At 42.0% G+C, this 12197-nt stretch overlaps 1 protein-coding gene across 1 annotated transcript; it reads right to left on the bottom strand.

The window, feature by feature from the left end:
• Window positions 1-4048: 4048 nt before the first annotated feature.
• Window positions 4049-11792, bottom strand: psmf1 (proteasome inhibitor subunit 1). The gene is made up of 7 exons (XM_086150171.1): window positions 11580-11792; window positions 10550-10702; window positions 9961-10043; window positions 6416-6610; window positions 5216-5272; window positions 4941-5102; window positions 4049-4818 (listed from the first exon to the last, which is right to left on the bottom strand). Exons 1-7 carry the CDS (start codon window positions 11706-11708, stop codon window positions 4767-4769), a joined length of 831 nt encoding a protein of 276 aa, XP_086006297.1. The 5' UTR covers window positions 11709-11792; the 3' UTR covers window positions 4049-4766.
• Window positions 11793-12197: the final 405 nt, after the last annotated feature.

Here is a 12197-nt window from a genome sequence, read left to right as displayed (position 1 = left end):
TACTAATCGGGAAAGGGATCACTTTCTTTATTTTAAAAATACAACAATAAATACACTGAAATGTGCACAGCAACCCTTTTCCCCCCAAATTTTGTTTTCCCTGTTATCTGTGATGCTACACATTGCTGTGAAAGATATGCTCACTTTTCAAGTTTTAGGGTAAAATTTTAGAAATGAAAGTGAGACATTAGGTCTGAGAGAATCATCGCTCATAGTAGGTTTGAAATAATCCATATATTATTTTTTTGAGAATATGATTTATAGCCAAAGAATTCTCTCAAGAGGAAAAAAAAAAACATTTTTTATGTATTTCCTCTCACAGGCTCAGTTTGCATTCTTTCAGCGGCTCCCCTTAATCTGGATTACATACCAAAATAAAAAAAGTAAATACATTTCATCAGATATAATCTAACCCAAATAAATAATCAAATAGTCATTTTATCTTTACAAAGAAAATGTTGCTGGGGAACAGCACTGTCTGTGTGTGTGTATATGTGTGTGTGTGTGTGTGTGTGTGTGTGTGTGTATAATTTCCCAGAGAACACAGTGAAGAAGGAAGGACTGGAAGGTCCGGAAGGAGCAGAACCGTGTCCCTGCTCCACTGCGACACAACCAAACACCTTGACCAAAGATGGGGAAAATCAATCGTTATTCTGCCAGCAGCGCCTGTTGCCATAGAAATAGTCTATTTTTAACAAGGCCTGATGGTGGAGCCGTTCTCCGATGCCATGGAAAGTCCTTGTGACGTCTAGCCAGAGGAGACAGAGTCAAAGTGCCTCGGGCTGCTTCCCCTTCGAGGGCAGAATGAATTACAGCGAAAACTTTCTGGCAGGGGGAGATTTCCAAAAACTTGTTTTTTCACCTGGAAATGTAATATTCTTCGGCACCAAAGGTAATGCTGAGGTTTTATCAGGATCAAGATTTGGCAGAAAGATGGGAAAAAAAGCATCAAAGTTATTTCTGGCTCATAAGACACCCAAATAATTCACCTGAAATTATGCAGGAAATGATTTATTCGCTTTTTCACTATCATCAGGGCAAGAAATGCTGAATGACATCTGTTTAAAAATAAATACAGGACAGGTTTACAATCAGGAGAGGTTAGGTAGATAGATAGATAGATTCATGAAAGTCTTATTTACATGTTTGAATTGCATGAAAATTGATGTTTTCATGATGCTTTCTTTTCTTGGTATTTTCATTTTGCAGAAGAAAGTACAAACTGCATCTTTGCTCTCAGATGAAACTTCCAGAAAACATGGCCCGGGTTCTCCTGCAGACCCAGAGATATAGAGAGTCTTCTCTGGATTTAAAAAGAAAAAAAAAGAAATAAAAAAAACTCCTCCTGCCACTGTGGCTGCTGCAGGTCAAAGGTCAGGTGTGACTCAGTTGCAGTGGCTGTTTGGAATTCAGGTCTTAATTCAAGGACTGGAGGGAGGATTGAAGGTCCCAACCTGGAGCTTCAGCTCATTAATCACAACATGTCCTCCTAATCCATCATCCAACTGAGGTCAGAATGAGCCCAGAAAACAAAGACGGGGGCAAAGTCATTTTCTGTCCACATGTATATGATTCAATAGATATGTGGAAAATGGACAGAATATTCATGGTAATTTCTTGCAGATTCAGTGATGATTTTTTTTTTGTATGAATTAATCCAAAACAAAAATTCCCTTAATCTATTTTTTTTCATTTCTTTCCACAGGAGAAACTTGCCCAAACTGAGAGATGGAAAATTTGCTGAATCCAATCAAAGTTTGTATCCTTTTCCAAATCAGACGTGGTAAAATTGAGATGTTTTCTGAGATATAGGATGTCACTATTCTTTCGACTAAATTATAGGAGAACACATTATACATTTTAATTTTCTGTCTTTGTTTCCCTTATTTTTGGAAAAATGCTGAAGAATCCATGTCAAACAAAACCTTGCACTGTGTCTTTGTCTTGACTGACAAAGATTTTGGATCGGAGTGTGGATGAAACCCATGCAAAAAAAAAGGATCCGTGTTGGAATCGTACCAGGGATCTTCTCACCTTGTGGTGGAAATGCTTACCACTGCACCACCGTGCCACCCGATTGTCCTGGTATGCTTTAAAAATAGCCCAATTTGTGTAAATAATAATCTCCGCTGGGAGGTGCAGCGGTTAGTATCTCTACCTCACAGCACAAGGGTTCCATTCCCACCGTCCTTTCTGTGTGGAGAGTGGACGCATGGGTTTCCTCCCACAGACCAAAACCATGCAGGAGGTTCATTGGAGACCCTGAATTGTTCAAATGTGATGCCAGAGGGAATAATAATCATTTATCCTTTATTAATCCTCATGGGGAAATTTGTTCTCTACAATGAACCCATCATGGCTGAACCATGAGCAGTAGGCTGCCGTCCACCAGCGCCAGGGGAGCAGTTGGAGGTTCAGTGTCTTGCTCAGCAACACTGTAATATTGTGACATCAGATGCAGTTTCCTACTCCCTGTGTGTGTGTGCATTGGTGCTGCTTCTTTTTGTAAGAAGGCATTATTATCTTGTCAAAATCTTCTTGTCTCGGCAACTACAAGGGTTTTAAGTCAGTTTGTCACACAAGAGGATTTCGACAAGAATTCATCATGACCTGGATGACTGAGAACCCCCACAGAGAAGGCATTATTTCACATTTTATAGCATGTGTCAATGATTCTGATGCCCTCATGCCTGTCAGTTTAACCTTCATCACCATATCACATATAGATTTTTTCCTCTCATCTTGTTTCCCTCACCGTAGATGATCTTTTTTATGACTGCAATTGGGGACAGCTCCGCCACCTCATGGCATCAAGGTTACTGGTTCAATTCCCTCTTGGGCGTTTCGGTGTGCCTTCCTGCAAACTCTTCTCATCCTCCTCTCACTGTTTGGTTAAGTAGGTTTATTGAAGCCTCTAAATTTGTCCGTATGTGAATAAGAGAATGATGAGTTGGATGCCTCTGGATGTGGCCCTGTGTTTGACAGCACACTGTTCCAAGTGAAACCCCGCCTCTCACTGGTTGTCTGCTGGGAGTGGCAATCTGTGTAGAGAATGAATGGATAAATAACAAATATGCACAATTATGGAAAATGTGAACATTTTTGCTCATTACTTTTGTATCTGTAAACATCTATCCAGTATTATTTGACTCAGATGAAAATGTATCTCAACAGATTTAGCACATGTGTGCTAAACATATGTGTACATGTCCCATGTGTGAGGCTTTTTATTCAATTATGCCTTACAAACAAATCCAAAACAGGCCATTTCCATGAATTGATCTAGTTGGACATGATGGTTCTGTAAGGCACGCAATAGATCAATCGTCAATCAATAGTCGCAATATTCAGAGCGATGGTTTAATTTGCTGTGTTTATTCCTGAGGTGGAGTTGCAGCCTTGTTTATTTTCTGAACTTCAGGTGAACCTTCGACAAGACACATTTAAACTAAATCATTAATGCCTCTGCACTTAGTCGAGGTTGGTGCCTTAGTTTAGTTACTATGGTGACATAAGACCGCAGAGGACGTTATTTCCGTGTCACTATTTTTGCAGCTGTTGCTCTTTTTCGTTTCTTCAAGACTGACTCCGAATTTATTGGAAAATCAGTGGCTCACCCAGCTCATTGGAGCCCCTAGTGGCCGTAGCTAGAATAACATGGGAACTGGACTATTCATTGAACAATATTGAATTGAATTATTGAATATTGTTCAATATATTGAATTCATTCATTATTTTCATCGCTTATCGTGCAGCAAGAGTCACAGAAATGCTGGTGCCAATGCCAGCTGTTATTGCGGGAGAGGGTTGCGGCTGAAACTGGAGAACCCCGAGGGATTTGGACCAGCAACCTTCTTGCAGTGAACGGAAGTGCGAATCACTGTGCCGCCATGCTGCCCTATGGTATTATATTAATATGAAGAACAGCAACCACATATTGATGTTATGAAGGTCATTATTTTGCAACATCATTATTTATTTGGAAGAAACGTGGACATGTTCTCCAGCTCTCACGGTGACAACCGAAGAAGTTACTCTGCAAAAAACAGTGACTTCAAGGACATTTTATTTGTGTCATTAGTGGAAAGAACACCATCGCAAAGGAGGGGAAATATTTCACAAACGAAAACGACCAACAAATGTGCAAAACGATCATATTTGCTGAAAAATTGGAAAAGATGTTTGAAGTGAGAAAAAAAATTGGTTAAATTTGTCAAAACAAATGTCAAAATTAGCAAGCAAGCATCCATAATTTACCTGAAGTTCAAAGAATATTTTAAGAAGATACAAATAATAAATCAAGAGGAATATATGTAAGCATAAGTTTCATTTACCAGACAGAAGAGCAAACTTTTGCAAATTATCATTTATTTTTTTTGTCCAAAAGAGGTGAACAAAATGCTCATCGAGCGCTCTAAACGACCTTTGACCCTGACGGTACCCCTGGCCTCCTTTTCACACTTCACACAATGTCTCTGTCTTACAGAACACAACGGTGCTTCATTTACTCCAGTGTTTTTTTAAGGGTCAAGCAAAAAAGGTTGTGGCGATGTTAGCAAAGTGGATGATTCCGGACACCGGTTTGATCAAATGATACTTTACAAGACAGTTGGTTTAAGAAGAAAAAAAAGAAACAATTTATTCATGTACTATAAAACCCTTTAGTTTATTTTCAAGCTGTGAAGGTGATGACACATGCTTCCTGGCTTCTCATTGGCCAACAGGCAGGAGGAGGCAAAGCTGCAAGTGGCTGAACTGTCGAAGTACTACATGAACATGTCGTCATAGCCTGGCGGAGGCAGGTGGTCCGGATCAGGGCTGAAAAACACAAAAAGGTGCTCGGATTAAAAAACAGGTGGGAAACAATCAACTAATGCGTCTCACTGATTCGTTTCAAAAATCTTTGAACAATAACTGGAGTTTTCATCAGGCTTTCTCACTTGGGTCTGAAGCGTCCGACCGGTCCGAATGGGTCGAAGCGGGCGCCGGGAGGAACAGCTCCCGGCGGCAGGATGTCCGGAATTCCGCTGGAGGGATCAAATCCAGAACGAGGGTACCCCGACCTCAACGGGTCCACGATCATACTGCCTCTGCCTCGGGACCTGAGGGCGTGGGCGGGTTCAGACGGAGGTGCTGAATGGCCGATGTACGTCATAGTTGATGGGTAGAATGACCTGAATTATTTCCGTGCTGGGACGCCCAGTTTTTGACTCACCCAAACGGATCCAGATCTGCTCCTCCGGCAGCAAATGGTGGATCTAGAGATTCAGGCCTGCGAAGCACAGACACACACACACACACACACACACACACACACACACACACACACACACAGTCAGCATTGTTATTCAGTGTGCACTGTTATTTCCTATTTTAGTTTTGATAATACAATAATACAATGAATTGTTGACATGTTAAGTCTTTTCTTAATTTTCATGGTAAATTCTTTTAGATTTGAATGCAAATCTTGAGGAATTAATCTTATACCAATAAAATGTTTACATCTTGATGTTGATTTGATTTCCTAATACAAATCTCCAGATCATCGACACAAGAGTCTCTTGAGATGCGTCTTCCATTCTTTTGTTTTTCTTCATTTGTACAAGCCCGGAAAGTTCTGTCTTCCGCTTCCTCCTTCCCAGAGCTTTCTGCTGCTTGGCTTTTGCTTTTGTCATCTTTTTCACTCCATCTTTCTGTCTCCACTTGATCAACCCCCCCCTTTGGTATTTCATATCTCCCCCTCCTCCTCTTCTCCGAGGTCGGCAGGAGACAGCAGCAAGGCTGATAAAGTGCTGACACATACACACACACACACAGCACAGCACATCTGATTGGGTTACGGCTGGGTGGACAGACACATGCACACACCACAGCGAGAGGATTGAGTCCAATCCTGACAAGCCTGGATCCCCCCGAGATTAGGTTCTGCCTCTGAATGGTTTTCTTCCATCCTTTGGCTTGTTGCTGAGACCCGGTCCTGCTGATCAGGTCTTTTGCAGTTTTGTTTTGTTTAGATGGAATAACTCTAATCTGAGTTATCCCTTCAAGTTCTTAGTTTTACTGGAGAAACGGTACTGATCCCAAAACCAAGCAGTCTAAATACCCAGATCCAGCTTTAAATCGCCAGCGAAACAAAACCCTGACAGTTGGACCGCATGATGCATGGGAGGAATGTGTCAAAAGGTCCAGCGTGATCTTCTTCATCCCTTCAGTCAAGCATCATCCTGTGGAGGCCGGTTTTAAAAGACAAAAGCCAATAAAGTTCACATTGGTAATTCCTCAGTGCTTCCAGGATTTGCTGTGGAGACGGCGGATTAAAAAGCTGTTCCTGACCCCAATGCAGGTCACAAAGACAGAGAGAGAGACAGAGAGAAAAGACGCAATTAATAACCGGGACTCCGACAACTGGACTGACCAGTGGGGATGTGTTCCCTGGTGAGGGTGTCTGCTGGGGATGCGTAGGGGGTCGTCATCCTCCCCTCTCTGCCTCTGCTTCTCCTCCTGCTCCCTCTGGCCCGGCCTGTCCGTCCTCTCCCCCCTCGCTCTGTCACGCGCTGGCAGCAGTTTAGACTGGATCTTTGCAGATAGACCATCCGCATCCTTGAAAACACTGAGGACGTGTGGAACAACAAACAATTTTTAAATCTGCTATCCAAAGGATGACCTCCTGCACTTTAAGATGGTTGCGTAACAATTCAACAAATGAGAAAGCTTTTATAGTCGTGTTTTTGAAGAAGGTATTAATTGAGACTCATGAGAGTCTGGATCCAGCAAAAACATTATTACCATTGTTATATTTAAGTACAATCAGAAATTGTATTTTTCATTCAATTTAAATTTCCATCTATCCATACATTGTCTGCCGCTTATCCTGCACTCAGGGTCGCAAGAGATGCTGGAGCCTATCCCAGCTGTCATCATGTGAGAGCCAGGTATACCCTGGACTTGTCGCCAGTCAATCGCAGAGCCACATATATAGATTTATATACATTGATTCACGCACTCACTCACTCATTCAATTTTCCCAATTTTTTTTCCAATCAACCTGTTGCATGTTTTTGGACTGTGGGAGGAAACCGGAGAATCGGGAGGAAACCCACACAGCCAAGGGCGAAGCAAACTCAACACAAAGAGGTCCCCTTGTCAGAATTGAACCAGGGTCCTCTGTGAGGTGAGGAGGTTCTGGCCCCGAACCAAGGGGACAAGGTCATTTTATACCTTCGCCCCAACGGTTGGGTCACTTCCTAATGACACTCTTGGAATATAGCAACTTGGGGTGCCGGGTTGAACCTTGGACTGAGTCACAGGATACGTAGGGGGTGTCAGTGGAAAAATACAGACTTGGGCATCCCTTTGTCGTCACGTGATGCGTTCCCGCGGATAAGTTTTGACAAATCCATTATTCATTTGTTCCCTGATCATTTGCCTTGACACTTTCATAATATCGTATTTTTCGGACTACAAGTTGCATTTTTTTTCATGGTTTGGCTGGTCCTGAGACTTATTCTTAGGTGCTGCTTATATATTAAAATATATAATTTCAAATATTCGTTATTTTCACGCTGACAGTCACGAAAGTCCTCTTGAGGCTTGTGTGCCAGTATCTGCTACTCTTACTACTCATGTACCACTGAAAATTAAAAAATGTAAACATCAAATTATAAAGACAACTGAGAAAGACTGAACACAAATACCCCCAAAAGGAAAATCATATTCTGCAGATTACAAGCTGCAAGTAGTGAAATATGCAACCGAAAACGGTAATCAAGCAGTAGAAAGAAAGTTTGGAATGAGCAAGAAGCTAGTGACGGACTAGTGAAAAGCGGAGGATACTATAACTGCAATGAATTAAACAAAAAAAAAAAAAGCTAATCGCGGGTTAAAAGCTAGATGGCCCTTCTTGGTTTTACTGCTTCATGCAATGCAGCCGCCTCTCTATCACAGCACGGACAACAATGTCACAAAACAGCCACGCAGAGAAGGAAGCAGCACGCCGTCTGCTTCTATAGTTGGTGGAGTTACTCAGAAGTGACACAGAAGATGAAAAATTCAATGAATTTAGTGATTTTGAGCAAGATCAACATTTGGCTTGGCTAACTTGTCATGCAATGTTTTTTATGCTATAGTTATAACTGAATAACTGTTAATATGTTACGGTAACATACCAGACACCTATTCACCCTATTGTTCTCTATTATATTGTTATTATCATAGTAAATACCCTGCCGTACTGTAGAGGGATGTTCAGAGCTCTGTGATTTCCTGCTGGCTGTGAGTATGTTTTAGGATATGAGGGAGCGAGGGTGCGAGGTGGGAGGAGAGAGAGTGCTGGGATGGAGAAGATTAAGTGAAGCTTCTGTTGTTTAATTGCTATAATTGTTCAAATAAAGATGGTTTAACCAGCAAATCATCATCACTGGGCACCTCCGCTCGGAGATTACACTACAACTTGCCTTTCAAGGTGAAATGTCTGTTCTTGTCCTAAGTTCGCGGATGACACCGCAGTGATAGAACACTTCACTGGTGGAGATGAAACAGCCTACAGGATGGGGGTGGCTAGTCTGGTGAAGTGGTGTGAGGACAACAACCTCACCCTCAACACAGACAAGACCAAGGAGATGATAGTGGGCATGGGAAAGGAGAGGAGACCTCATCAGCCACTGCTCCTCCATGGTCTTGAGGTTGAGAGGGTGAGCAGCTTAAATAGCTGGGTGTCCACATAGGCGAGAACCTCCCCTGGTCCCTCAACACCACGCAGTAGGGCTCAACAGCAGCTCTACCTCCTGAGGAGGCTGAGGAGGTTTGGCATGTCGCCTTCGATCCCTAGCAACCTCCACAGCTGCATTGTTGAGAACATCCTGACCAGCTGCATCACGGAGTGGTACAGCCGCACCATCGCTCTGGACCACAGACCCCTGCAGTGAGTGGTAAAGCCTACAGAGAGGATCATCAGAACCCCACTGCCTTCTCTGCAGAGCATCTACCACCGCAGAGTCCACAGAAGAGCTGCCTCCATCGCCAAGGACCACACCCACCCCAACATGGACTGTTCACACTCCTACCCTCCGGCCGGAGGTACAGGAGTGTGAAATGCTGAACAGTACGATTCAAGAACTCGTTCTACTCGACTGCCATTAAACACTTAAACAGCCGACACTCATTCTTCTCCTTGCACATGTAAAGTCTCCAGCCACTTGATTTGCACTCAAATTGCACTCCTTGCACCTGCACTTTGTGAGTTGCACACCAAGCTGCACTCAAACATATTATTGTACTGTATTCTCCTCACCGTTCTATTGCAATGTTCATACTCGTATCTAGAATCATTTTAATAACTATGTTCCCATTCTTCTACCAGCACATATCCCAATACACTGCGGACAGCAAAGTAGGAATTTCACAGGGAAACATGTTTCTACACTGAACAGGTGACAATAAATGCTTTAAATCTTGAATTTTTGTCTCTGATTTTATAATATAAATTTCCCCCCAAAAATGCAACTTAATAGTCCAGTATGACTTGTATATGTTTTTTTCTTCTACATAATGGATTTTTGTCATTTGCGACTCATACTCTGGAGTGACATATAGTCTGGAAAATATGGCAGTGATAAATAATTTTCTTGCAGATATTCTCTGGTCATTTTTTGGATTGTGTTACTGATAGAGTTCATTATGAAGGATTCTGTTTTACTTTTCAGGCAACCACACTTATGAGATAAATCATAATCATTTAGATTAATGCAATTTTAGAAATTACAGTTTATATTGATATCTATATTACAATGTAATTAGATAAGACAGTTGCCATGGCCAGACCAAGTCTGGTTCAGATTCTTTTTCGGAAAGTTCGACAGAAGTTTGACAAAGGAAACCACTGTCATGTTATTAAAGCAAGAGAGGAACATTTTGATTGTTGTCAGTGTTTTTTGTGTCTCAACTGTTGCGTTGCACACCAACCTGTCAAAGGTGTGCAGCTGGTCGGTATCCACATGATCGCTGACGTTGATGGTCAAGTCACACACCTGCTGCGTGCTGGTGTTCTTTAGACAGACCACACACACAAACACACAGGCAGAAGACAAATATTTGTTATTGAACCCTGTATCTCGCCCATTGACACCTGGGGTAGGCTGCAGCATAGGCATGACCCTAAGTGCAGGAAAAATGGTAGATAATGGATGTAAAGAACCCTTCGGAAAACAGCTCAATGGCGAAATATATACCTATATATGTCTGTGTACAAATTGTTTCATGCATGCTATGTATATACATTCCATGTGGTCCTTTATATTCCACCTTATGTTTACATTTTTAGAAACACAGTAACTCGCTTTCTTCCTCATTCAGCTTAATGCATTTGTATTTGCATTCTCTTCATTATTGGAAATTATTTGACAGTCCACTTCCATCACTGCCAGTGGGTTATGTCCCACATCTTGTATCTCATGCTCGGCATTGCACCGCATTGGGAAGGAACTCGCAAAGATAAATCATCCACGTTGTAGATGTTGAATACATCAGGGCCGATCTGACTGAGAGTCCTCACCATCACGTTGAAGATCAGGGTCGAGTCAACCGGGATGGCCTTGAGCAGCAGGTTGACGTCCCCATTGCTGGTTTTATATCGGAGGGAATAGGCCTCCTTATTGCTGCTCCAGTCTGAGGGCAGCAGCTCTGACTTCTTGTCACTGGTGCGGGGCTGAAGGAGGGAAAGGCAGATACACATGCACACATGTACTGTTGGGGTACATTTAAACGGCTGTATCCATCATCAAACTTGTAAATGTAACAACCCCAGCTATTTGAGATGTTAGGGTACCTTTCTAGAAATTCATTGTCACTCTTGGGGCTTTTTTTTGCGACGCCAAACAACAATACTGCGCTCAGTGACATTTTCAACCCTCCAATCCGGATATTGTCTGTTACAAACGTTACGTCGTGTAAAAACAATATCAGCTAGCTAAACATGACGTGACTTTTTTTTTTTTTTTTTTTTTAAACTCGCCGTGAGACAACTCTTGAGTCGGTAGAGGACCGCAAAACGTACTGTAAACACCAAGTTTAGAGCATATTTGACATTTTAATTTCTTGCACAAGCGGTGGTGCCATGACGGCGCAGGACGCTTTCAGGGAGCTAACGCTAACATTAGCAAGCGATGACTGTGTCTGCGTCTCCTTTATTGAAAAAAATGTTTTAGTTTGGCCTTAGAATAACGGATACACAATATTGGGAGAAGCACGTCAATGTTTCCCATCCGGGATGCTAAAGCAGGAGAGTTTACGGTATAAATTGTTGTAGTATGAAGCTTAAGTTAGATATCAAAACTCCTGTTTACCCATCGGCAAGTCAAATACCTCCGCAATGGCTCTAAAGCGTCACCTGGTTGTAATAGTTAGTGCCTCATCAGCTGAAACGGTTTGATGTTAATTTATTTAGACAGTTCCCCCTGATATAACGGTCAAAGGGAAGCTCAATATGATGTGTCCGAATAACCAGGGCTCAGTATGATGAGGTGGTTTGTAATTATAGGTTGTAAAAGATTGCAACTGTTTGGTCGACTGTCAAATAAATTCACCTCGTCTCCGGATCCGATGCACCTGTACCCGCTTTTGATCATTTCCCAGTGAACGAAAGAAACGACGGCATCCTGCGGGCAGGTGATACTGCCGCCGAAACAGGTATACAACACCTCCAGCCCGGCCATATTTGTATCATTTAACTGTGACAGCAAATAGTGTCGTTCTCTGACCCAGAAATAAAAACGAAAGTCGGGGCAGCAGCGAGTTAACGGCGTCAAGCAGCAGCTAAGGAATATGACTTCCTGTTTGAGATTTTCAGTGTAAAAGCAGCTTCAACGAACGAAAACCAAGCAAATAAATATTATTTTAATAACAATTACTTAAATTGTTCAACTCAAGGAATAACACTGGTTTCACTGAAAATTACACATTTTAAGGCTGATGCATGTATCTGAAATGTTTTAACACGCGGCAAAATCAATGAGAACAATCAAAAAATGGCAAGCTGAAAAATAACGTCAAACTTAGTTCATTTTGATGTACTGCGTTTTAAGTTGAGGGTCACGTAGCATTTGTAATCACAGATGGACAGAGTTAGTATAGTAAAAAGGAACAGGTAAATACCAAGTAAATTGTGATCAAACCATAGAGGTTAACCTATATAGTTTGAATAG

Source organism: Fistularia commersonii, chromosome 7, assembly GCF_037954325.1.
Source record: "Fistularia commersonii isolate RoL2024-O1a breed Wild chromosome 7, RoL_Fcom_v1.0, whole genome shotgun sequence".
Classification (NCBI taxonomy): domain Eukaryota; kingdom Metazoa; phylum Chordata; class Actinopteri; order Syngnathiformes; family Fistulariidae; genus Fistularia; species Fistularia commersonii.
Note: the sequence above shows the minus strand (reverse complement) of the source record. Positions and strands in the feature narration are given on the sequence as shown.

Coding starts and splice junctions, on each gene's coding strand:
- psmf1 (XM_086150171.1), bottom strand. CDS start 11,708: ATGGCCGGGCTGGAGGTGTTGTATACCTGTTTCGGCGGCAGTATCACC. Junction 10,703..11,579: donor GCATCGGATCCGGAGACGAG/GTGAATTTATTT, acceptor TCCCTCCTTCAG/CCCCGCACCAGTGACAAGAA. Junction 5,103..5,215: donor GCAGATCTGGATCCGTTTGG/GTGAGTCAAAAA, acceptor CCACGCCCTCAG/GTCCCGAGGCAGAGGCAGTA.